The 25,940-nt window shown below is 46.7% G+C and overlaps 1 gene segment (V, D, J or C); it reads left to right on the forward strand.

The window, feature by feature from the left end:
- Positions 1-1,058: 1,058 nt before the first annotated feature.
- On the forward strand, positions 1,059-20,138 carry LOC140716234 (Ig heavy chain C region-like). The segment is given in 7 exon segments: positions 1,059-1,354; positions 11,536-11,841; positions 12,796-13,092; positions 16,676-16,978; positions 17,067-17,384; positions 18,478-18,798; positions 19,454-20,138. Coding segments are annotated over 6 exon segments (1,902 nt in total).
- The last annotated feature ends 5,802 nt before the right edge of the window (positions 20,139-25,940 follow it).

Here is a 25,940-nt window from a genome sequence, read left to right on the forward strand (position 1 = left end):
GGGATATCTATCCACTGACTGGTGTCTCTCAGTCCCTGTCTCTCAGAGGGATGTCTGCCCACTGACTGGTGTCTCTGATTCTCTCTCGCTGGGATTCTGTGTGTTTCAGTTTACACAAACTGTTCATCGCTGAAATTGATGAATCGATCAGAGTGTGACAGATCTTTAATCCGGATCTGGTCACTGACGCTGACCTGCCGCCTGTTGCAGAGACAAACATCTTTTGGGGAATTGAAATCGCTGCTGTGGGCGGGGACAGGAAGCTGCGCCTCTGGTTTCAGTGTGTGAGAGCCTGTTCAAACCGCGGCTCCCTCTCTCACTCACAGCCCACGTCCCTATTTAAACAGCGCTCACTACGGCTCCGGACAAAGCTGGCCTGAGCTGAAGCCACCGATCTCAACAGTGTCCAAGTCCGGCTCAGTGTTCAGGGCGATGGGGGTCGTTCCTTATCTCTGTCTCCTCCTGTCTTGTCTGGCAGGTGGGTGTCCCGCGGCTTGTCGTCCTCCCGGTACCAGCTGTTTCTCGGAGGTTTTGTGAACCTCTGCCCGTGGAACATTTTATTAATTTCTGCTTTTTTTTACTGACAGGCGTGCGGTCCGACATCGTGCTGACACAGCCTGAGTCAGCGGTGGTAAAGACCGGACAGTCCCACACACTGTCCTGTGCAGTCAGTGGGTTTGATATCAACAACTCCTGGATGCACTGGGTGAAACAGGTCCCATGGAAAGGGCTGGAATGGTTGGTAGCGTATTATAGTGACAGTAACAAGTATTACGCGCCTGGAGTCCAGAGCCGGTTCACCGCTTCCAAGGACAGCAGCAACTTTTATCTGCAAATGACCAGCCTGAGACTGGACGACTCGGCCACCTATTACTGTGCGAGAGACACAGTGAGAGAGACCGGGACTGGACCGGGACAAAAACCCAGCGAGAGCGCCTGCCGTTCGGGCGCTGAGGGAAAGGGCAGCAGTGATCACGACAATCATGTCCATGTCTTTGGTGTGCTCCCTTCGGCATCCCTACAATCGATTGTCAGCCCAAATTCCTGATGAGAGAGTCTGGACAGATCGAAGGACTCAGGAGATCACTTCAGAGGGCAGCTCACAGCCATGACCCATGAGTGAGAATGGGTCACCGATCGACCTGGTCAGGTGTCGATCTTTCATCTACACGTGACAGTAAATGGTCGGGCTATGAGGAACATTAATGATCAGAGACACTATGGGAGACTGTGAGAGAGGTGGAGGTTATCGTACAGTGGTGTATCACTGTGACTATACTGTACTGGATACAAAATAACTGGGCGTACGGTCTTTACTACTGGGGCGAAGGAACCTCACTGACAGTGACTTCAGGTAAAACCAACTTCTCAATTGTATCTTCATGCACGAGAATTTTATTTACGGTTTTGGCGAATTCGGTGATTCGACTGAAATCAGTGAGATATTTAGAGCAAGTACATGAATCTCCCTGAACCGGCGGGTTTCTCTAGAGCCCAGTAACAGTACAAGGGTACATACCCCACCCCACCAGTGAACTGTCCACAGACCGGGAACAGGCTCAGGGGAATGGGGTCGGATCTTGTCACCAGACTGTGCCTTGACACCGGCCGGTTGTGCTGAGTGAGCTCAGTGTTTGGTTCAAGTCTGGCTTCTGATCCTCAGCACCAACTGAAGCCACGTTCAGGGGCTGAGCGTTTCAGTGCAGTTGAACTCGTTCCCTGTCAGTGACAACAATGGATCTGTTCAGTGTCAAGTTATTGGGATCGGGTTTTACTGTCGGCTGCTTTCATGTTGAAGGTAATGGGATTGAGACATAATCTGAGGGAATGGTTACACATGTATGATCTGATTGATGGCTCAATATCCCCAGGGTACAGGTGGGTGTCAGTCCCATCATGTAATGTCCGGCGTGAGGTCCGTCCCGGGATACAGCAAAAGTGTCAGCGATATCCCAGGATTAATTGATGGGATTAAGGTTTTAGTTTTATTCCCTGATGGGTGAGGTGGGGTATAGTGGGGAAGAATTTTGAAGTTGGGAAGTCAGTGTGGAAGTGGTGCAGGAGGGTAAGGCAGGGAATTGAAATCACAATTCCTTCACACATTCTGGGCAGCCTTGCATTGGTGGGCGGGGGAGGGGGAGTGGTGCAGGTGGGGTGGGAAGGGAAGCGTTCAAGTCAATAATGTGTAATAGGGGAGCATTTAAAGGAAGGTTTGTTGATGAACGTTTGTGATCTGGAACACACCGCCTGAATGATGGTGGTGGCCAATAGTGAGTGTAGAGAGGGAACAGGAGGAGATCCGCCTTTTGTAGGGATACAGGGAAGAGCAGAGAGACCAATGGGTTTATTGGATTTGCTCAGCTAAAGGGAAGCACAGACACTATCGGATGAATGGCCTCACTCTCTGCTCTGTCATTCAATGAAATCAGTATTTATCTTGTAAATCTGGGAAATACTTTCTCAAAGGGATTCCAACAATCACCCCAGAGTACACAGAGGATGAATTAAATGCAGATCACAGCTCCCATGTAGTGTCCTGGCAGCCATGGATTAGATACAAGGATTCTTCTACACTGTCCCATCCCTCCCAGGGCGGAGGCAGCAGAGGTTAGACACAGAGTGAAGCTTCCCACAACCTGTCCCATCACACACTCACGGGACACGAGTTGAACTTCACTGTTCAAATGAACTGCTTATTCTCAGTTCGCAGACGGAGATCTGGAGAAAACCGATCCACTGATGTCTTTTATGAACCCACTAACTCTCACATCTACCTGGACAAAACCTCTTCCTACCCTGTTTCTTATAAAAATTCCATTACTTTCTCTCAATTCCTCCTCTCCATTGCATCTGTTCTCAGGATGATGCTTTTCATTCCAGAATTAAGGAGAGGTCCTCCTTCTTCGATGAAAGGGGCTTCCCTTCTTCCACCAGCAACACTGCCCTCAACCACACCTCTTCCATTTCACACACGTCTGCTCTCACTCCATCCCCCCACCACCCTACCAGGGATAGGGTTCCTCTTGTCTTCACCTATCACCCTACCAGCCTCCCTGTCCAGCAGATAATTCTCTGTAACTTCCGCATCTCCAATAGGATCCGCACACCATGAACACCTTTCCCTCTACACCGCCACCCTCAACATTCTGCTTTCTGCAGGGATCATTTGAAATGTGACTCCCTTGTGGATCACTTCCAATGCAGCTCCCTTGTCCATTCATCCCTCCCCACTGATCTCCCTTCTGGCACTTATCCATGCAAACAGAACAACTACTACACCTGCCCCTACACCTGCTCCCTCACCACTATTCAAGGCCCTAAACAGTCCTTCCAGGTGAAGTGACACTTCACCTGTGAGTCCCTTGGTATCAGCTACTGTATCTGGTGCTCCCTGTGTGGCTTCTTGTATATTGGTGAAACGCGACATAGATTGGAAGACCGCTTCGCCGTGCACCTATGTCCTGTCCACCCAAAAAAGCGTGATCTCCCAGTGGCCACCCATTTTATTTCCACTTCCCATCACTTTCCAACATGTCAATCCATGGATGCTCTACTGCCGCAGTGAAGTCATGCTCAAGTTGGCACAGCAACACCTTATATTCCATCAGGGTGGCCACCAACATATGATATGAACATCAATTTCTCAAACATCTGATAATATCCACACCCCCTTCACCATTCCTCATTCTCATTTCCCCTCTTCCTTATCTCCTTATTTGCCCATCAGCTCCTTCTGTTATTCCTCTTTCCCTTTCTTCCATCACTTTCTGTCCTCTCCTATCAGATCACCCATTCTCCAGCTCTTTCTCTTCTTCACCGATGGACTTTCCAGCTCTTTACTTCACACCTTCCCCCCCCCCCCCAGTTTCACTGATCACCTTGTGTTTCTTCCTCCCCTCCCTTCCCCACCTTCTTACTCTGACATCTTTTTTCTCCAGTCCTGATGAAGGGTCTTGGTGCGAAACATCGACTGTACTCTTTTCTATTGATGCTGCCTGGCCTGCTGAGTTCCTCTGGCATTCTGTGTGTGTTGTTTGGATTTCCAGCATCTGCAGATTTTCTAGTTTGTGAGCAACTGCTCTAATTTCTTGCCCTCCTCCATCCCCCGACTAGGTTTGTTTAACAAGTGTTTTCCTACATTAACCAGTGTTGTTGGTGATTCAGTAAAAGTGTTTGTGAGATAAAGTGCTGACATTTAAAGACACCTTTCATGGTGTCCCCGAGCTCTTCACAGGCAATGAAGTAGTTTCAAAGTACAGCCCTGTTGTAGAGTCGGGAATGTGGAGCCACTCTGCACACAGCAGAATCCACAAACTGCAAGGTGAGAACGATCAGACAGTCTGTTCTGGTGATGTTATTGAAGGAGAAATATTGTCCAGGACACCATGGACACAGTGATCCAATGGACAGGCACAAGGTTGGATTCGGAGTGATGGGAAATAGGGCAGTACATCAAAGCAGATGAATAGTGCAGAGGGATGGATGAACAGTCCATGGATACCACCACAAGAAAACTGACAAATTTAAACTCAGTTCATCATAATCTGCAACAGATTTGGATCTGTGGTCAGATTTCCAACATCTTAATAATTGGTATTGTTTTTAAATGTAGTCATTACTAATGATGACCATTCAGTTTTACTGATGTCCCTCAGGGAAGGAGATCTCTCATCCTTACCCTTCAAGCCTATTTAATACTCCTTACCTATCAAAGTGTTTGTCTCCAAATGCCCTCTACCCAGATCCTTCCCCTCTTCACCCCAGCACACTGTGACCCACCCAGTTCCATTTCCCCTCTTTACCTCAACCATGCTGCTGTCAGTTTGATGGGTGTTTTTATAAAGACCCAGAGGAACACTGATCCAGACAGAACTGTACTTACCACCTGCTGGTCCCAGGATGTAAAAGATCCTCAGCTGCAAATCTCACCGACTGACATTATTGTGCCTCCTGCACTGCCAACACTGAGCAGTTCAGGGAACATCTGTGGGGTGAGAAACAGAGTTAATGTTTCACATCAGTGACCCTTCACCAGGCTCTGTCAATCTGATTTCTGGCAACTACACTGTTTCTGGTTTTATTTTACTAAATTTGTTTTGATGAAAATAATTTGTTTTTCATTGAGTTCTAAACCTTAGAACATCCAGGAGCCTTTCCCAACCCAGCAAGTACTTCTGCATTGTGTCACTTCATATGGGGGGACTAAATATCCAACTTGTCTGCATCTTGTTCCCACAAACTGAACTACAACATGACAATCTAGTCTGGGTGATGTTGGAAGGGAATGGTCACTTTAAGCCTACAATTCAAAAACTCCCCAGCACTGGGAAATCGTCATCTGATGTCACAAAGTTCAAAGAGAAATTTATTAACAGCATATATGTCACCACATACAACTCTGAGATTCATTTTCTTGTGGCGTACTCAGCAAATCTATAGAGTGGTAACTGCAAATAGGATCAATGAAACAGCAAGAGCATAGAAGACAATAAACTGTTGAAATGCAAAGCTAAATAAATAGCAATAAATGAGAGCATGAAATAACAAGGTAAAGAGTCCTTAAAGTGAGATTGTAGCGGTGTGCTACACGCAGCGCTAAAATAACGACACAGAGTCGGTAAACTGCAGTTAAAGAAGATTTTATTCGAACTTCACAGCCTCACTTTAAAGCCTCTCTGATCCCGCCCTCCCCGGGCGCGGATGCTGTAGGGACACGTATTCACAGTCCCGCGCAGGCTTTTCCCTTTGTTGGTGAAGCAGACCTGGCGCCCTTTTGGGACTGGCCTTTGTGCCGGCGCGCTGGCTATTTGTGAGCCGGTTCGAGTGCGCTAGGAAGTGGGTCGCCACATAAACCCTCCCTCCAGAACCGGCGATACACCCCCCCAATGTCCACAGTCTGGGCCGGACCCTGTTTGGGAGGTCGGCCTCTGCGCCGCCGTGCCGGAAACTCGACCGGTTGCGCCAAGTCCACATGGGCCGGTTTGAGTCAGTCCACCGTGAAAACCTCCTCTCTCCCCCCAACGTCCAGCACGAACGTGGACCCGTTGTTCCTCAGCACCGTAAACGGCCCCTCGTAGGGCCGTTGCAGCGGTGGCCAATGCCCACCCCTTCGACAAACACAAACTTACAGTTCTGCAGGTCTTTGGGTACGCACGTCGGGTTCTGCCCATGCTGCGAAGTGGGTATGGGGGCCAGGTTGCCGAGCCTCTCGCGTAGTCTGCCCAAGACTGCTGCGGGTTCTGCCTCGTGCCCCCTTGGGGTTGGTATGAACTCCCCGGGGACGACCAGGGGTGCGCCATACACCAACTTGGCCGACGAGGCGTGCAGATCGTCTTTGGGCGCCGTGCGGATGCCGAGTAGGACCCAGGGAAGCTCGTCCACCCAGTTAGCTCCTCGCAGGCGGGCCATGAGAGCCGACTTTAGGTGACGGTGGAAACGCTCCACTAGTCCGTTCGACTGTGGGTGGTAGGCAGTGGTGTGGTGCAGCTGAGTCCCCAAAAGGCTGGCCATAGCTGACCACAGGCTGGAGGTGAACTGGGCGCCTCTGTTGGAGGTAATGAGGGCCAGTACACCAAAGCGGGACACCCAGGTGGCGATCAGTGCCCGGGCGCAAGATTCGGAGGTGGTGTCGGTGAGCGGGATCACCTCTGGCCATCTTGTGAACCGGTCCACAATAGTCAGGAGGTGCCACACTCCGTGCGACACTGGCAGGGGGCCCACGATATCCATGTGAATGTGGTCGAAACGCTGATGGGTGGGGTGGAACTGCTGCAGTGGAGCTTTGGTGTGCCGCTGCACTTTGGCCGTCTGGCAGTGCATGCACGTTCTGGCCGATTCACTGACCTGCTTGCGGAGTCCGTGCCAAACGAACCTGTTGGAGACCATCCGGGCAGTTGTCCTGATGGATGGGTGCGCTAAGTTGTGAATGGAGCGGAAAACGCGCCGCCGCCAGGTTGCCGGGACGACGGGGCGGGGTTGGCCCGTGGTGACGTCACAGAGTATGGTCCTCTCACCTGGGCCTACGGGGAGGTCCTGGAGCTGCAAACCCGAGACTGCAGTTCTGTAATTTGGGATCTCCTCGTCTGCCTGCTGCGCCTCTGCCAGCGCCTCAAAGTCTACCCCTTGGGAAAGGGCGTGAATGTTAGGGCGAGAGAGCACGTCCGCCACGACATTGTCCTTACCCGAGACGTGCCGGACGCCCGTCGTGTATTCAGAGATGTAGGACAGATGGCGCTGCTGGCGGGACGACCAGGCATCGGACACCTTCGTGAACGTAAAGGTAAGCGGTTTGTGGTCCATGAACGCAGTGAAGGGCCTACCTTCTAAGAAGTACCTGAAATGCCGGATTGCCAGGTATAGCACCAACAGTTCCCGGTCGAAAGCACTGTATTTGAGCTCCGGTGGCCGCAGGTGTTTGCTGTAAAACGCCAGGGGTTGCCAGCGCCCCTCGATGAGTTGTTCCAGCACCCCACCGACTGCCGTGTTAGATGCGTCCACTGTGAGGGCGGTATGGACGTCCATTCTGGGGTGCACTAGCATCGCGGCGTTTGCTAAGGCTTCTTACGTTTTATTGAAAACGGCGGCGGACTCCTCGTCCCAGGTAATGTCTTTGCCCGGACCTGACATCAGGGCGAACAGGGGGCGCATGATTCGAGCAGCTGAAAGGAGGAAGCGGTGGTAGAAATTCACCGTACCCACGAATTCCTGAAGGCCTTTGATCGTGGTGGGTCGGGGAAAATGGCGGACTGCGTCTAACTTAGCGGGCAGAGGGGTTGCCCCGTCTTTAGTAATCCTGTGGCCCAGGAAGTCGATGGTGTCAAGCCCGAACTGGCACTTGGCCGGGTTGATTGTTAGACCGTATTCACTCAGCCGGGCGTAGAGTTGACGGAAGTGGGACACATGCTCCTGACGACTGCTGCTTGCTATGAGGATGTCGTCCAAATAGATGAAAGCAAAGTCCAGGTCGCGTCCCACCGCGTCCATTAACCGCTGAAACGTCTGTGCAGCATTCTTCAGGCCCAATGGCATGAGGAGGAACTCGAAAAGGCCAAACGGGGTGATGAGTGCCATTTTGGGGACGTCGTCCGGATGCATCGGGATTTGATGGTATCCCCGGACGAGGTCTACCTTGGAGAAGATCCGTGCGCCATGCAGGTTTGCTGCAAAGCCCTGAATGTGCGGCACAGGGTAGCGGTCCGGTGTGGTAGCCTCGTTCATCCTGCAGTAGTCGCCGCATGGTCTCCAGCCCCCTGTTGCTTTGGGCACCATGTGCAGGGGGGAGGCCCATGGGCTGTCGGACCGCCGTATGATCCCCAATTCCTCCATCCTCTTGAACTCCTCCTTCGCCAGTCAGAGCTTGTCCGGGGGAAGCCACCGAGCACGGGCGTGGAGGGTTGGTCCCTGGGTCGGGATGCGGTGCTGTACGCTGTGTCGGGGCATGGCTGCCGTGAACTGCGGTGCCAGAACCGATGGGAAATCCACCAGGACTCTGGTGAAGTCATTGTCGGACAGCGTGATGGAGTCTAGGTGTGGGGCTGGCAACTGGGCTTCTCCGAGGGAGAACGTCTGAAAGGTCTCGGCGTGGACCAGTCTCTGCCTCGGCAGGTCGACCAGCAGGCTGTGAGCCCGCAAAAAATCCGCACCCAGAAGCGGTTGGGCTACGGCGGCCAGTGTGAAGTCCCACGTGAACTGGCTGGAGCCGAACTGTAGCTGCACCGTACGGGTGCCGTAGGTCCTTACCGTGCTGTCGTTCACATCCTCAGGGGGGGACCCAGTGCCCTGTTGCGGGTGTCATAACTCGTCGGAGGTAAGACGCTGATCTCGGCACTGGTGTCGACCAAAAAGCGGCGTCCCGACCTCTTGTCCCACACATACAGGAGGCTATCCCGATGGCCAGCCACCGTAGCCATCAGCGGCAGCTGGCCCTGGCGTTTCCCGGGAACTTTCAGGGCGAGCTACAGCAGCAGGCTTCTGCGCCCCACCGCTGGTGGTAGAAGCACCATTGCTCGTTGGGCTCCACACCCCGGCCTCTGGGGTTAGCAGGCTCTGTGGCCGGGCCTGGTCTGGTTTGCTGCTGGGAGCGTGGCCTGGTGATCTGTGCGACGGACGCCCCACTCACCTTCTTGGCGTTCCACAGCAAGTCCGCCCGGGCTGCCACCTTCCGGGGGTCGCTGAAATCCACATCGGACAGCAGCAGGCCTATGTCCTCGGGCAGCTGCTCCAGGAATGCCTGCTCAAACATGAGGCAGGGCTTGTGTCCCCCGGCCACAGTCAACATCTCATTCATTAAAGCCGATGGAGGTCTGTCCCCCAAACCATCCAGGTGCAGTAAGCGGGCAGCCCGCTCGCGCCGTGAGAGTCCGAAAGTCCTTATGAGTAGGGCTTTGAAGTCCGTGTATTTGCCGTCCTCCGGGGGCGACTGTATGAACTCCTCAACCTGGGCCGCTGTTTCCTGGTCGAGGGAGCTCACCACGTAGTAGTAACGTGTGTCCTCCGAGGTTATCTGCCGAACTTGGAATTGGGCTTCTGCTTGCTGGAACCAGAGGTGAGGTCGCAGCGTCCAGAAGCTTGGCAGTTTTAACGAAACCGCATGAACAGATGCGGCGTCGTTCATCTCCGGTCCAAATATCGTTTGGACCGTCGGGGTCACCAATTGTAGCGGTGTGCTACACGCAGCACTAAAATAATGACACGGAGTCGGTAAACTGCAGTTAAAGAAGATTTTATTCGAACTTCACAGCCTTGCTTTAAAGCCTCCCTCATCCCACCCTCCCTGGGCACGGATGCTGTAGGGGGCACATACTCACAGTCCCCCGCGGGCTTCTCCCTTTGTTGGTGAAGCAGACTTGGTGCCCTTTTGGGACTGGCCTTTGTGCCGGCGCGCTGGCTATTTGTGAGCCGGTTCGAGTGCGCTAGGAAGTGGGTCGCCACAAGATCATTGTTTATGGGAACATCTCAATAGATGAGTGTAAATATCCTCTTTTATTCAAGAGCCGGGTGGTTGAGGGTAGTAACTGTTCTTGAAACTGGTGCTGTGAGTCCTGAGGCTCTTGTTCCTTCTGCCTGATGGCAGCAGTGAGAAAAGAGCCCGGCCTGGGTGGTGAGGATCTTTGATGATAGATGCTGCTTTCTTATGACAGCATTTCATGTAGATGTGCTCAATGGAACGGAGGGATTTACCTATTATGTACTGGGCTGAATCCACTATCGTTTGCAGTATTTTCCATTCAAAGGCATTGGTGTTCCCATACAAGGCCATAATTCAGCCAGTCAATACACTTTCCACTACACATCTATAGACGTTTATCAAGGTTTTAGACATCGTGCCAAATCTCCACAGACTCGTGAGGAAGTAGAGGCACTGTCCTGTTTCCTCTGCAATTACATTTATATGCTGAGTCCAGGACAGGTCCTCTGAGATAGTGACACCCAGGAATTTAAAGTTACTGACTGTGTGGTAGATGAATAGATAGACACAGATTACTGATGGTCGTCCTGATGGTCCCAGGTCTTTGGTCCCATAACTCCCTTGTTGTCAAGGGTTGACGCTGATAAACAGCAGCAAGGTTCCTCAGACCACAGCTGACCATCCCTTTCCCCTGCTGCTCAATACAAGGGAAACTGAAGATACTGTGGTTTGAATGGTGCTGGCTGTAGCTGGCATTCCCAAAGTGAACCATTTACCAGTGTCCAGCCACTTACACTGGAGTCAGTCTCACAGTTCCACAGACCACTGTGCACCAAGATTTACTGAGTGACAGATGCCACCAGAACTGTCACCACACTCCACCACATGACACGGGGCCTTGCTGGAGTTCCCAGGATTAAACTGGGGATTCCACCTCAATGATTCCCTCGCAGACTAGACTTGTCAAAGGATCACAGTCACCATTCATCTCAGTGCGACTCTTGGCCTGGTGTGTTGGGAAGGCGTTTGGCTTGTAATTCCCACAGGCTCGGTGCGGTTGAAGTTCTTCCTCAGTTGCATGGGTTGAATTTTGAGGCGGTGTCAGATGCATCAAGTAGTGCAGAGGGTGCATCAGAAGTGCGGAAGACTTCGGAGTCCTCGTGCGAGTCTCCCAGAAGGTGAATTTACAGGTTGAGTCTGTGGTAAAGAAGGCAAACTCAATGTTGGCATCGACTTCACATCGGACATTGGATGACTGTCTCAGTACGGTTCTGGGTGGGGTTTGGGGGCACACTTGTGACTGTGGGCTCAAGCCTCCACTGTGAGACTGACCCATAGCCTCTGAGCTCAGTGACACAGATTCCCAGCTGGGTGTTGAAGTGGTGAGAGTTTTGTTTCATGGGGTGAAGAATTTTGGAAACTACTCATTTATAAACAGTACTGTGCAAAAGTCTTGGACACATGTATATTGCTAGCGGGCCTAAGACTTTTTCGTAGTAACATATTTATCAATGTGGATTGGAGAGTGAGTTTGTAAATCTGGCGAGAGGAAAGGATGTTGGGAATGGTGAGGTTGGAGCGCCATGCATTTATTTACAAAACCTTCTGTGAATTTCTTTCCATTTCAGAGGTCAAGTCTGTACCATCAGTCTACATCACTCCTTCCTGCAACACAGAATCTGACCAAATGATCAGCCTCCTCTGTCTGGTCAAGGACTATCAGCCTGAGAGCATCAATCAGACATGGTCCACTAACAGTGGGGACATCACCACAGGAATCAAGAACTACCCGGCGGTGTTGGGGCAAAATTCAAAGTACATGATGAGCAGCTTCCTCCAAGTCTCTGCAGCGGACTGGAAGAATAAAGTATATTCCTGCAAGGCAGGGTACAAGCCAAACAAGATGGTGACAGCGGAGTTCCAGACACCTCAACGTTCGTATGAGATAAAATTTTCTCTTTAAAGTTGCATGGATCTCTGAGCATAACCCTAGAGTAGGAACCTTTGTCAGATAATGTAGGGGCACAGCAATTAACTCTTTTCTTCTATTCATACGACAGCAGAATTACACCAGGCTAAAATGACAGTGAGAAAACATATGGAAGTTGATATGGGAGGGGGAGTGTGGGGTGGGAAACGACCTCCTGAAGTCAGTGAAAATCAGTATCAGTGGAGGGTGGATGAAACATATGCTGATCTGCCTCCATTGTATCCACTCCTTTTGGAAGCCTCTCCACCACCCCTCCCACTAAACCTTCCCTACAGATCAGCTCCTGTACACATACAGACACCGCTGGCCCATCGTACCCCTGCACACAGAACAACAATTTAAACTTTACCCCACTCCTCCTGCACTTTCCCCTCCACCCTGCAGCTGCCCCCTCCTCTGGTAAAAGCATCCCTGGTGAATGTGATGAAGGAATCCACCCCACTGCCCTTCTTTAACCATCTTCTCACAGATCTGAACCAGCCTTTGCAGTTATAACAAAATAATTTCCTCCTGTCCATCTGCTCTTTTTCCCATTGAACCTAAAATTGTGTTTCCCAAAATCACCAGTGGAAACAGTACCACACCATGTACTCCTGCTCACAGGAACTGGTATCAGTCATTCTCCATTAAACAATTAGATCACGGCAGGTCTGCACCTCAACCCCATGACCCACCTCTCTGCATTATCATAGCATAGTGGGACACACTGCTGGGAGGCCCAAGTGATACACCCAGCCCTCCCACTCACTGGTGTGAGCCATCAGATCATCAGATCAGCTGTAAATTAACAACATTCTTGAGAGGGCTGGAATTGGGGAACTAGCCTGGGATGAGGGGGAATGAAGTTCAAAACATGGGCAAAGCAATCATGTACTGACAGATATTAAATGTGTTACAGCTCCAAAGCTCAGCTCCCTTGTTCCATCCTGGGAGGTGATCCACAGTCAAGCAAATGCTGTCCTGGGCTGTGTGATATCTGGATTCTCTCCCGACAACATTAAAGTATCCTGGAAAAAAGCTGGATCTGCCCAAGAAGGCATCGTTCTCCCTTCCACTCAGAGATCTAATGGTACATTTGAAACAATCGCTTACCTGACAGTGCCTGTGCAGGAATGGAAGAAACAGAAATATACTTGTGAAGTGAATCACGCACCTTCCGGTTTCAGTGGTCAGGTCAACATGACGTATCAAGAGGGTGAGTGATGGCTGAAGAAAAATTAATTAATTTACAGTACTAAACTACTTAACTGGTACTCCCACACAATTCCTGTCCATACTGTCAATCTGGTTGAGTGATGTACAGATGATCTTTGCACTTTGAATCAACTCATATCACCAGCGGCTTTAACCTCATCTACTGGGCAGGAAAGGTGTAAGATGAGGTCACCTGTCCATTTTAGTTGTCTCTGTTTGTAGTTATAATGAAACTAAGTTAGTGAGCAAAGCTCACATCTCATGCTTTACCATCTGGAGAAAATCTCCCTTTCCCCTTTTCACTGTCTTCTCAGTGTTAGTTCCTCAAAAAATATCTCTGCAATTTTGTATTTGCTTCAGTCTCCAGAGTCTGTTTCCAGTGTTTCCTGAGAGACTGTTCTGTCAATTGTCCACTCACTGAAATGTAGGTGCCTGGATTATTTTTGAATTGATGCCCAATCCTCGAGTGAATGTTGTGACCTTCTGTCCTCAGATCCTTGACCAGGTTCAGAGAGCACATGCATTTATCATGGCTGACACAACCTCATCTTGATAGGATGCGATATACAGAGGATAGAGAGTGGGAATATGTGGGGGTCCCATTCTCCAAGCATGGGAAAAGAGCTGAAAATATCTAACACTTAAATCTATGAATCTTCCATTTCCAGGTGGAAACTGTTCCAGCTGTTTTTTGAAGCCTGTGCCAAGGTTATTTTACCAGAGTAATCTCAATGCAACATTCTCAGATGGTTCAACCCAAGAGTATCATTGTTCAGCAGGAAAGTGTGAAATAAAGTGATTGGCTGTGTGTACAATTTGTCATTGAATTTCATTACAGTCTATTTACTGGATTCCAGACCTGCCTCTGGTATCCATTGGGATTGAAGTTTAACAGACAGAGAGAAGAAAACACATGATTCAAACTGACTACCTCTCCAATCATATTTGTATTATCCTTGTGACCATCTATTTCAATTTGACTTCCCATTCCCATTCTGACATGTCTGTCCATGGCCTCCTCTACTGCCGTGGTGAGGCTGAAGTCAGGTTGGTGTAGCAACATGTCATATTCCATCCAGATACCTGACAACCTGATTCCATGAATACTTATTCCTTAACTTCCAGGAATCATCCCCTGCTCCTCTATTCTCCCTTTTGTTCTATTCCCCATACTAGATACCCCTCATTCCGTCACTTCTCCTCACCTGTCTATCATCTCCATTTGGTTCCCCTCCTCCTGAACTTTCCTCCATGGTCCACTGTCCTGTCAGATTCCTTCTGCTTCAGCCATTTATCTCTTCCACTTATCGGCAACTAGTTTCTTACTTCATACCCCCTCCCCATTCACACCCTTCCCCCCTCACCTGGTCTCACCTTTCATCTGACAGAATGTATTCCTCTCCACTCCACACACCTCTTATTCTGGCTTCTACCCACTTCCTTTCCAGTACAGGTGAAGCCACTCAGCCCAAAATATCGACTGTTTATTTCCCTGCATAGATGCTGCCTGACTTGCTGAGTTCCTCCTGCATTTTGTGTGGGTAGTTCAAGATTTCCAGCATCTGTAAAATCTCTTGTGTTTCTGGTTGTCCATACTCTCATTCATTTGTGTACATTGTTGCTTCAGTGTGACTCAGATCCCAATTCCAGTTTCCTTGGCCAGATTCCCTCCTGTCTGACTCCAGTCAGCAAGAACTGGAACCTGTTTTTCACCCAGTGGCTGTGAGGCACGAGGTGATGAAGGTGAACGGGGCTGAAATTCCAAATTGACTCAGTCAAAGGACGGATGACCCTTTGATAAAGTTGGGCACAAGACAAATTGGTGAGACAAGACACAGTCTTCTAACCAGTCTCCTGTTCAATCTGATATGCTTTGTATGTAAATCCTGGATCAGACAAATTGCTAAAGTTATATTGATCCATGTGCTAGACATTGAATTCAGTCCAAGAGAGAAACTCGGTGATCCCAAGGAATGTCACAAAGGAAAATGTTTTGATAGAATTACCCAAACATTGACAGAATTATGTGCTTCTTGTAGAATAACACCAGCATTCAGCAATAAGGGGAGCGATCTTGACTCGGTCAGATTTTATGAGAGGATCGCATTTCCCAGTGACTGCTGAGCATCAAGACCAGGCTGATATGGGACCTAACCTAGAAACCTGCAGAAACCTGCACATTAAAGTGCTGATTAAACTAGGATTAACAATTCAGTGACTCTCAGTGTACACATAAGTTTGCATATTTGTTATATTACACAACAATGATCATCTAGACTGCACGCATGGACTTTTGGTTTTAAAGGAAAAATGCTCATAATCTTACTGAAATGGGGAAGGTTAAGAAATACACATCATACCTTGTCGGATGATCCGATCCAGTCAGACTGGAACCGTGTGTGTTACATCTGCTCTTTCTTCAGACAAAGACACTGACTCACAGTCTCACTGAAGGTCTCAAGCATGACACAAACACAATCAGCCTCCACACTAAATGTCAAAGAGCAAAAACACGCCCCGTGCCTAAAGGTGACCGAGTGTGTAAATGGTGTACACAAAGTACAGAGAGCTGCAATGTCCGTGAACTGATGATCGTGCATTGGGAGACGGCCTCAGCAACTTCACACAAAACTGACACTAACCCAGAGGACAGGTGACCCAACACTTGATCAAAGAGCTGTTTTATTCATTTATCATTTCCTATCAATCACTGATCACTCTGGAACTGAGGGACTTGCTGCCTCATTCCTGATGGTGATTCAGGTTCAGCCGTGTTGCTGCAGGTCTGGAGTCACAGACCAGCCGGATCAGATGGGACTTCTCTCCGGAAGTTATCACAGGGAATGAAACTACAAGAACCTCCGTAGACATCTTTCTATTCCAAAAAGCATTGATGAATTGAATTTAAACCTCCATCCACCAGGTTGGAATTTGAACCCATTTTGCCAGTTCATCAGCCCAGCAACTTAACGATACACTCTGACCGTGACTGCTCATTTCAAGTGAGACAGAAGCTTCAGTGTTTGTAAGCAAGAATGCTAAAATCACAGGCACCAGCAGAAGTAGTGCAGGTGTATGAGTGAGCAGAGTTGAAAGAATACGATGTTTTCTGAAGTTTGTGTTGGTGGTGAAGTTTACAGAGATGGGGAGAGGCACAGCCACAGTAAGATTGGAATGTTGGGATGTGAAATGATTAAACTGAGTTTATCCCAGGCTCAGCCCAGTTAGGGAAAGGGATTTGCATTGATTTACAGTGTTCATTGTTACTGATCAATGGCACTGAGTCTCCAAGCAAAGAATATATTGAACTGTGTCTCTGCTGAGAAATCTGCATGCTTCTCTGTCTGTCTCACAGTTAACCAATTGGTACAGTTATTAGAAAGGGATTCGAAACCTAGTTAGCATATCCTTTGTTCTGATTTCAAAACCTTTTGGAATATGAGACACGTTACTCTTCCCTGGGTGTTTCTGTTATTCTGTTTGCATTAAATGCATCTGTCATGCACTGATGATCTGTCTTGACCTAACACAACCAATAGAAATATCTCCATAAGATTCTGAGCATTTCCATTTCTAATCCACAGAATTGTCTGTCTTTATTCAAAATCCCAACATTGAAGAGTTGTGGATCGACAAGACTGCTACTGTGAAGTGCACGGTTCTCTGTACAGATCCCGAAGATACCTGCATCTCTTGGCACATGGGCGGGAAGGAGATAACTAAAGGGATTCACACCCATCAAGCGGAGAGGGACGGGTCCCAATACAGAGTGCTCAGCGAACTCCAGATCAGTGTGGAGGAGTGGTTCAGTGGGGTGGAGTACGAGTGCTCTGCTCAGGAATTTCCTTCATCTTCCCGAGTGTCAGCACGGATCAATAGTACCAAAGGTGGGCAAGAGACCAGCAATTAAATAGCCAGCATTAGTTACCTGAGTCAAAGTGTTTGACATTTCCTTTGTTTTCTTGTGTACTCCAGTTCAGATAAAAAGTCCCAAGGTCAGACTGCTGTCTCCACCTCAGGAAGAGACCAAGAAAAGGAAAACGGCCACACTGGAGTGTGTGGTCTCTGGATTCTACCCAGACCAAATAAATGTCATTTGGAAGAAAGGCAGCACCGTGATCACCTCCAACACCAGCGCTACACCGACCGCTCTGGAGCAGGGGTGGACTTTCAGTACCAGACACTTCCTGACTGTGAGTTTACAGGAGTGGAAGACAGAATCAGTCTTCAGCTGTACAGTGATTCATCCCCCCTCCAACACCCGTATCAAGAAGCAAGTGAAGAACGTCCAAGGTAGGGTCCTGGGACTCACCCCATTATTGAAATTGTTTACATTGTGCTATGAATTTAAGGTCAACACTAAATCATGGTGCAGCCCTGGTTTAGTTATGTGAGTAAACTGATGAAGTTGAAAGTTCCAAGTACATTTATTATCAAAGTGTGTGCACCATATACAACCTTGAGATCCTCTTCTTGCAGGCAGGCACAAAACAAAGAAACACAATAGAATTCAACGTCAAACATTCAATGTGTGAAAAAGAAAGAACAAATTGTGTAAACAATTAAAAAAATCCAAACAAACAATCCACAGACCCTGAACCGCAGAGTCCCCTGAAGTAAATCCACAGCCAACATTATCCATACTTTCACCATAGAAATAATCACATCCCAGAAAATACTTTCATAACCAGAAGAGATTTCAGGCCATTTCACTGGACTGGCACTCTTGAAATTGCTGATACTCATTTTCAAAATGCTCCCTTCCTCTGCCTTTGAACACAATGCCAGCCCCTGATTTGAGTCTCAGTTGTGACTGAATTTCCAGCAGAGCAGCTCTCCCTCTGCTCCTGTGTGGGAATAATCAGCCCGGACAATGTGTAGAAGCCTCTGGAGGGTGGCTTGAACACACAACATTCTGACAAAGCAGCAACAAATGTTAGTTACACCTAATAGGGAAGAAGAGTGCATTTTAATATTTGTGACAAAAACTAAACATTTCTCATAAATTTTGAAATATGAAGTGTATTTTCTGGAAGATTTTCATATGAAACTTTGCTTGGTTTCCTGTTCCACAGACACACTCTGAAATACTGGGTATTTTCTGCATTTGTTTTAAAGTGGCTGGAACAGTTTAAGTGACCATGAAACTGCAAAAACAATCTAAGGGCCAATCTTGTTCATTTTTGTTCATTTACATTCCCTCAGGGTGTTTACCCTGTCTGCTCAATAGGGGAGATTCCTTTCTTCACCAGTGTAGATTGGTCTCATCTCATCTTGATGGGACTGGCAAATTATTGACCAGAAATGAACAAGAAATGTTAATCTTGTCAGAGACAAACTCGTCCATTGGGGAATGGTGAGGTAATAATTGTCACATTTCTCCCAGATGACTGGTCAGATACCCACCCCTCAGTCACTTTAAGCAAACCTTCCTTCGAAGAGATCTGGACAAAGAGGACAGCGACCATTCTATGTGAGGTGGTTCACAGTGATTTACAGGGATTCAGTGTAACCTGGCAGGTGGACGGAAGGAAGAGGGAAGATGGGGTGAGAACTCTGGGTCCAGACAGCAATGGAGGTGAAAACATGATCACCAGCAGACTGACTGTCCCTGCTGCAGAGTGGAACAGTGGGGCTGAGAACTCGTGTGTGATAGAGGATGAGAGTTTGCCAACACCGGTGAAGAAATCCATCAGGAAGAACACAGGTGCGTGTGGACAGAATTCAGTGTGAGTCCGATCTCAGCAATATGACATATTTATCACCTTCCAGCACTGTCATAGACTATAGAAAATGAGAACAGGAGCAGGCCATTGGGTCTCTCGATCTGCTGAACCATTCAATCTGGTCTTGGGTGATCATCCAAATTCAGTCCCTATCCCTGTTTTCTCCAGATATCCTTTGACCCATTCACATGAAGAAGTATATACAACCCATTCTTGAATATATTACATGAAAGTTCTTTAAGTGCTTTCAGTGGGAGAGAGTTCCACAGGTTCTCACTCCCTCTCACACGTACACAGCTGAGACTGCCACCCCTGCTCCAGGGGAGATGGAACAAACAGCACAGGATGATGCAAGTCCAGGGGCTGAGTTCCACTTTCTGTCGAGTTGCTGTGTTCAGCGACTCCCATTGATTGAACTGAATGGACTAACCTCACTAGAAGCTCTAAACTGCAGCAGGTTCAAGATTTCCACTCCACAAATCCCAATGATGAGCAGAAGGTGAAAAGACTTCTGTTTCAGATAAAGGGAAACCTTTTAGATTTAGAAATTGTTCATGTTGGTACAAGACCAGAATGTGTTGGGTAAGGAGGGAATTATTGGAAGATTCATTCTAACTGAGATTCTGTCTGTTCCAGGTGGTGTTGTGACTCGTCCTCACGTCTACCTCCTCCTCCCTTCATCGGATGAGGTAGACACCGATCAGACTGTGACCTTGATGTGTCTGGTCACCAAGTTCTCTCCCGCAGAGATCTATGCGGCCTGGATGGCCAATGACACCCTTCTGAAGACAGGGTTTGTGAACCAGCCAGTGACCAAGGACCCCAGAAGAGGCTGGAACACAATGACCAGTCAGCTGAAGGTTTCTCCTGAGGAGTGGAAGAGTGGCACCACTTTCTCCTGTGTGGTGGGTCATGAGTCGCTCACAACCAACCTGTTCCGAAGCATCAATAAATATCACAGCAAACCCACCCTGCTCAATCTCTCACTTGTTCTGACTGATAGATTTAAATCTTGTGTGCAATACTGTGTGATTCAATCCATGAGATCCTAGTTTTGTTAGTTTTATGATCATTAATTCTCACAGAGGGTTATTTAGTTGATTAAAATATGTTTAAAATCTGGAGCTTTTAAAATAATTAAGTTTGAAATTAAGATCAAGAACCAAATTAAGAAGCAACCTCAAATCTCTGAGTTTGTACGTACATCCTAAGATCTTCTGCGACGTTTAATGGATTTCAACCCTATGTGGGACAACACAATGTATTAAATCTTTGTTAGTGTCAATGTATGGATTCAAGTTCAATAAATGTGATGTGAAAATGTTTTAACTGTGATTTTTGGAGACGAAAAATAAGGAATCTTCAACAATAGGTGTGGTAGGTGACGCACACTTGGGGAGAAATAGGTGTCTTTGTATCTATGGTGTCTAAACCCATCCTGCATCAGGAGTCCCAATGATCAGCTGTCAACAAATGGTCAGAGAAATTAGAACTACAGCCATCTGACAAAGAAGTGAGAGTGCCAACTACTGGCCAGACAATATATTTGTGTCAAAGATGTTGGATCACTGTTTGAGGGCTCCTTGTCCTCAATAACTTTGCTGCTCCTCATCTGTGCCTGTGGGTCGCTAACTAAATGAAATGTATCATTGTTGGGAACTATTCTGTCGCAACTGCGCAGTTAGTCATCTGTCTTTCAAGGCAAATGGTTTGCATCTGTACTGAAGGGGGATGGATATCCTCACAGGAAGGTTTGCTAATGCAGGGGATGAGAACCAAAGTGTCAGTACAGATAGTGGAAAGGTTATGGAGACAGATGTCAGGAATTAAATGGTTGAGCAAGATGTGAGTAATCTTCTGAGCTGCGTATATTTGAAAGCAAGTATCATTGTAGGAAAGCCAAATGAGCTCATGTCATAGATCAGCACATGGAATTATGAGACTAGATATTAGTGAAACTTGGTTGCAGGAGAGCCAGGACTGGCAGCTCAATATTCCAGAGTTCCATTGTTTTAGACACTTCAATGCAGGAGGGATTAAAGGGAGAGTAATGGTGTTACTTGTCAGGGAATTTGTCACAGCAGTGATCAGTCAGGAGAGACTGGGGAACTCTTCTATTTAGGCTTTATGGGTGGAAATGAGGAATAAGCAAGGTATGACCATGTTAATGGGGATATATTATAAACCACCCAACAGTCTGAAGGATTTAGAGGTACAAATTTGTAGGGAGATCACAGACTGTTGCAAAAATCATAAGGTTGTGATAGTAGGTCATTTTAACTGTCTACTTGGTCTCCCATTCTATAAAAGGGATTGAGTTTGTGAAATGTACACAGGGAACTTTCCTTAATCCATACGGAGAAGTCCCGAAAGAGTGTGTGGAATACTTCATGCCTTTTTAGGGAATGCAAAAGGGCAACTGACTGGAGATTGTGTAAGGGAACACTTTGCATCTACTGAACAAAATGCAATCAGTTTCAAAAGAAATATAGAAAAAGATAAATCTGGTTCACAGGATCAGATTCTAAATTGGAGAAAGGCCAATTCTGATGGTATCAGAAAGGATCTGGCAAGTGTGAGTTGGGACAGGCTGTTTTCTGGCAAAGGGGTTCTTGGTAAGTGGGAAGCCTTCAAATGTGAAATTTTGAGAGCACATTGCTTGTATGTGCCTGTCAGAATCAAAGGCAACGATGATAGGTTTAGGGAGCCTTGGTCTTCAAGAGATATAATTTGTAGTACAGTGTGCAGTCACTAACCTACATGAAAGATATAAATAAGATTGAAAGAGTACAGAGAAAGTTTAAAGGATTCTACCAGAACTGGAGAAACTGTGCTTTAAGAAAAGATCACATAGATTAGGTCTTGATTCCTTGGAACATAGAAGATCGAGGGGAGATTTGATGGAAGCATACAAAATTATCAGGGGTATAGATAGGATTAATGCAATCAGGCATTTTCCACTGAGGTTGGGAGGAACGCCAACTAGAGATCGTGGGTTAAGGGTGAAAGGTGAAATGTTGAAGAGGAACACGAGGTAATCTTCTACACTCAGAGATTTGTGAGAGTGTGGAATGAGCTGCCAGAGCAAGTGATGCTTGCAAGTTCGATTTCAATGTTTAAGAGAAGTTTGGATGGTTACATGGATTGAAGGGGTATGGAGGGCGATGGTCTGGGTGCAAGTCAATGGGACTTAGCAGTTTAAAAGGCTTGGCACAGACTAGGTGGGCTGAAAGGCCTGTCTCTGGGCTGTACTTTTCTATAACTCAATGGGCAGAAAAATGGCAGATGGAATTTAAGTGTAATGTGTTGCAATTGGCCTTCACAAATCTACGTATTGTGTACAGGAGATTGGATGTTATGGTGAAGTTGTGTAAGACATTCCTACGACTAAATTTGGAATGTAGGTACATGAATGGGTGGAGTATAAATGGCTATGGTCTGGGACTAGGCATTTTAAATACTAGATGGGCCAAAGGGCCTGTTTAAGTAACTGAAGTGACTGTCAGACAGTGGCTGAGGCCAGATTGTCAGTATCCGCATTTCTTGGAGTTTAAAAGAATCCAGGATTTCTGGAGTCAAACATATAAGATAAAAAGGGGCACAAGAGGGTTGATGTTGAGAGATTGTCACCTGTCAGAGAGTAACAAACAACCGAACATCATTACAAAATAAGGAGCTGGACATTTGAAACTGAGGTGTAGAGAAATTTCTTCTCTCAGAGGGAACAAATCCCCAGATATCTCAGCCCAGAGCATGGAGTCTGGTGGTCTACTCTTTCTCCTGTTTTCTTTTCTTCTTGTGAGTTCAGTGGAGACAGAGACAGAGAGAATTGCAAGAAGAGACAAAGGATAAGATCAGAACTATGCAAATAAAGAAACAGTGTGTGAATGTTTGAAGGGAGAAGGCAGAGGACAATCTGAGTGGCTAAAGCAGAGACAGACAGACCCAGAAAGAGACACAGCGAGGCCTTCAAAGGAATCATTGGCATTGGTGCCTTTCAAACAGGACCTCACCCTCAGTGTGTCTCAACAAAATCACCCTTACTCTATGCAGGACACAGAATATATTATGTGATCCACAATGTACCTAACATTCTGAAAACTCTAAAAGACTATAAGACATAGGAGTAGAATTAGGCCATTTGGCCCATCAATTCTGCTCCAACATTCAATCATGGCTGATCCTTTTTCTCCTTCTCTTCAACCCCAGTTCTTGGCCTTCTCCCCATAACCTTTGATGCCATGTCCAATCAAGAACTTATCAATTTCTGCCTCAAACGCACCCAATGATCTGGCCTCCACAGTTGCATGTAGCAACAAATTCCACAAATTCACCACACTTTGGCTAAAGAATTTTTTCCACATCTCTGTTTTGAAAGGGCGCCTCTCTATCCTGAAACTGTGCCCTCTTGTCCTAGACTCTCCCACCATGGGAAACATCCTTTCCACAGCTACTCTGTCTCGGCCTTTCAACATTCAAAAGGTTTCAATGAGATCCCCCCTCATCATTCTGAAATGCAGTGAGTACAGACCCAGAGCCAGCAAATGTTCCTTGTATGATAACCCTTTCATTCCTGGAATCATCCATGTGAACCTCCACTGGACCCCCTCCAATGCTAGCACATCTTTTCTACGATGAGGGGCCCAAAACTGTTCACAATACTCAAGGTGAGGCCTCACTCGTGCTTTATAAAGCCTCAGCATCATGTCCTTGCTCTTGTATTCTTGTGCTCCTTATACACGTTTGTGCTCAAGCAACTGGAGCCGAAACACTAGTTCTGATTCAATGTAGAGTGTTTTGTATGTAACCGGGTGACCATCGAATGCTGTTCAGTATCGTTAAAAGTGTACTTAGTCAATCATCCAGGTAATGCTAGAACAGTTGTCTCTGCCTTTAAGTGGAGATGGTGATGTCATTACACACGCACAGGATAGTGAGGAGACCATTTTGCTTTCTGCTGCAGGATCTGGTGGGGCATTGGTATCAAGCTCCCCCAGATGTACTGGGCTTGGTGAGGAAAGGTGAGCATTAATTTACAATATCCATGTGAATTTGTTTATACTTGTTGGCAACTCGAGAATATGGGTAATTTGACATGTTTTATATGTGAATGCTTTAGATTTTCATGAGTAAAGAACTCGATGCTGGATAGCATGGCTTGCAAAGTTACTCACCAGCCAAGTAGGTCAGTCTTTCTGTAATTTAACTACCAGGCAATATCTTGTAATACTTGTGCCAAAGTGTACCTTTTGTCTAACTTTATTGTATCATGACTGATTGTGCATGTAACCGTGTAACATGAATGTTTACTCTCCGTTCGGGAGTTCAGCACATGCGTACTAAAATGTAGTAGACAGATGAGATGTATTTGCTTACATTTTTCGCTGCTATGTATAAGGTACAGGGTTGAGGGATTCTAATGTTGTTTGTATTGTGTTCCTTCAGAATTGCCACTACCGTATTAGTACTGTATTAATTTTGTGCGATTTTCTCTATATTTTTGTACTACATACGCAATTGGTCAAGACACAAGTGTGTAGAACGAAGGTTAAATAGAGATTGTAAGGTCATTCATTTTGTTTTAAGATCCTCTTCTGGCACATAAACATCTAAAACAGATAAAAGAATTAAAACCCAAAAAAGTAGTTGTTCTCCTGAGTGTGTACTTTTCTCGGAGCCACAACATGTAATTTCTCACTTGCGTCAAACACAGCAGTTTTATTGTTGGGTCAGAGATTAGCTGTTATTCCCAGATGGTGATTGAGAACAGATGTTCCTCCCAGGTCGACCCAATGAGAGGATTAGTGTGTGGAAGTGTCAGTGTTACCAAGCAAAGATGAACAGAGGAAATACAAAATGGTAACATTGTGAGTATTCCACAATGCTGGTGTGTTTAGAGAGACAGTAGTTCATAAGTACTGACGTGAGGTGTGGTTGGTGATTTTGAGTCCATGGTGACCAACCCCTTCTACCAGGATTAGCTTTAATATTACTGCCATTTGTCATAAAACTTGTTGTTTTGCTGCAGCAGTACATTGCAATATTTAATAATAAAAAGCAATAAATTCCTATATGAAATAAATATAAAAAATAAATTAAGTAAGTAGTGCAAAACAAGTGTTACGTACCCGTGACACGTGACAGTGGTACCCTTATCACGTGTCTGGGTTTGAAGTTATACTGGACTTGAGGTAATGGTCTTGTGATGGTGGAGTGATGTCATTTTCCCGCCAGTAGAGGTCATGTGACAGGTTTTTTTTACAGGGTATAAAAGGAAGACCCACACTGTCAGGTGGGGCAGTTCGTGGCTAGATTTGCCAAGATGACTTCATGTCACTGCGTGATTCAATGTGATGACGCAGTTTAGTTGAAAAATGAAGTTTTATATAATGCCTGAAGTTTAAAAGGTCATTGCCAGCGGTTTCTTTGCTGGTGGAGAGTGAAGATAAGAATTTGGAAGATAGAAATCGAGGAGAATCGATTTTCGACGGTGGAAAGTTCGACCTTATTTGATCCTCATTCGGAAGGATTTCGTTGACTGTTCTCATGTTAATCTCCACTGGGAAAGCGGGAGATTGAGAATAGTGTGGAAGAAAGGTCAGTGCCTTTAAGCCGTTATATTCCATAAAATTCTTTGTGGGAAAGTTCGACGCCAGGGGAATCGAAGGACAACGTCGTGGAAGAGAATTTAAATTGCCTTTTAAAAAGTCTCTCCTTTTAAATGGACTGTGAGCTTTTGAACTTTCGGCATACTGCTTTAAAGAACTGTTTTTTTTCAATACCGCTTTAAGAACTGTTTGAACTGCAACGCTATTAAGAACTGTGAATCTGCCGCACAGCAGCTGAATTCCGGTTAAGCTAATGTTTGTTTACTTTTGGGGGGGTTTGTTTTCAGTGTTTAATAAACGTGTTATTTGTTATAAAAACCCTTGCCTAACTCATATAGATTTATTGTTGCCTGAATACGTAACATAATTATGGGGGCTACGTCCGGAATTGGATCGTTTGAGTTTAAAATGCTTTTTGAATTTTGAGTCGGTGTTTTGGTAATGGGGAATACTCGATTCTTTTGTTTGATTGGCTTGTGAGTGGTATTCGGCAACGATGAATATTGATGAGTTTC

Source organism: Hemitrygon akajei, chromosome 25, assembly GCF_048418815.1.
Source record: "Hemitrygon akajei chromosome 25, sHemAka1.3, whole genome shotgun sequence".
NCBI classification, from domain to species: Eukaryota; Metazoa; Chordata; class Chondrichthyes; order Myliobatiformes; family Dasyatidae; genus Hemitrygon; species Hemitrygon akajei.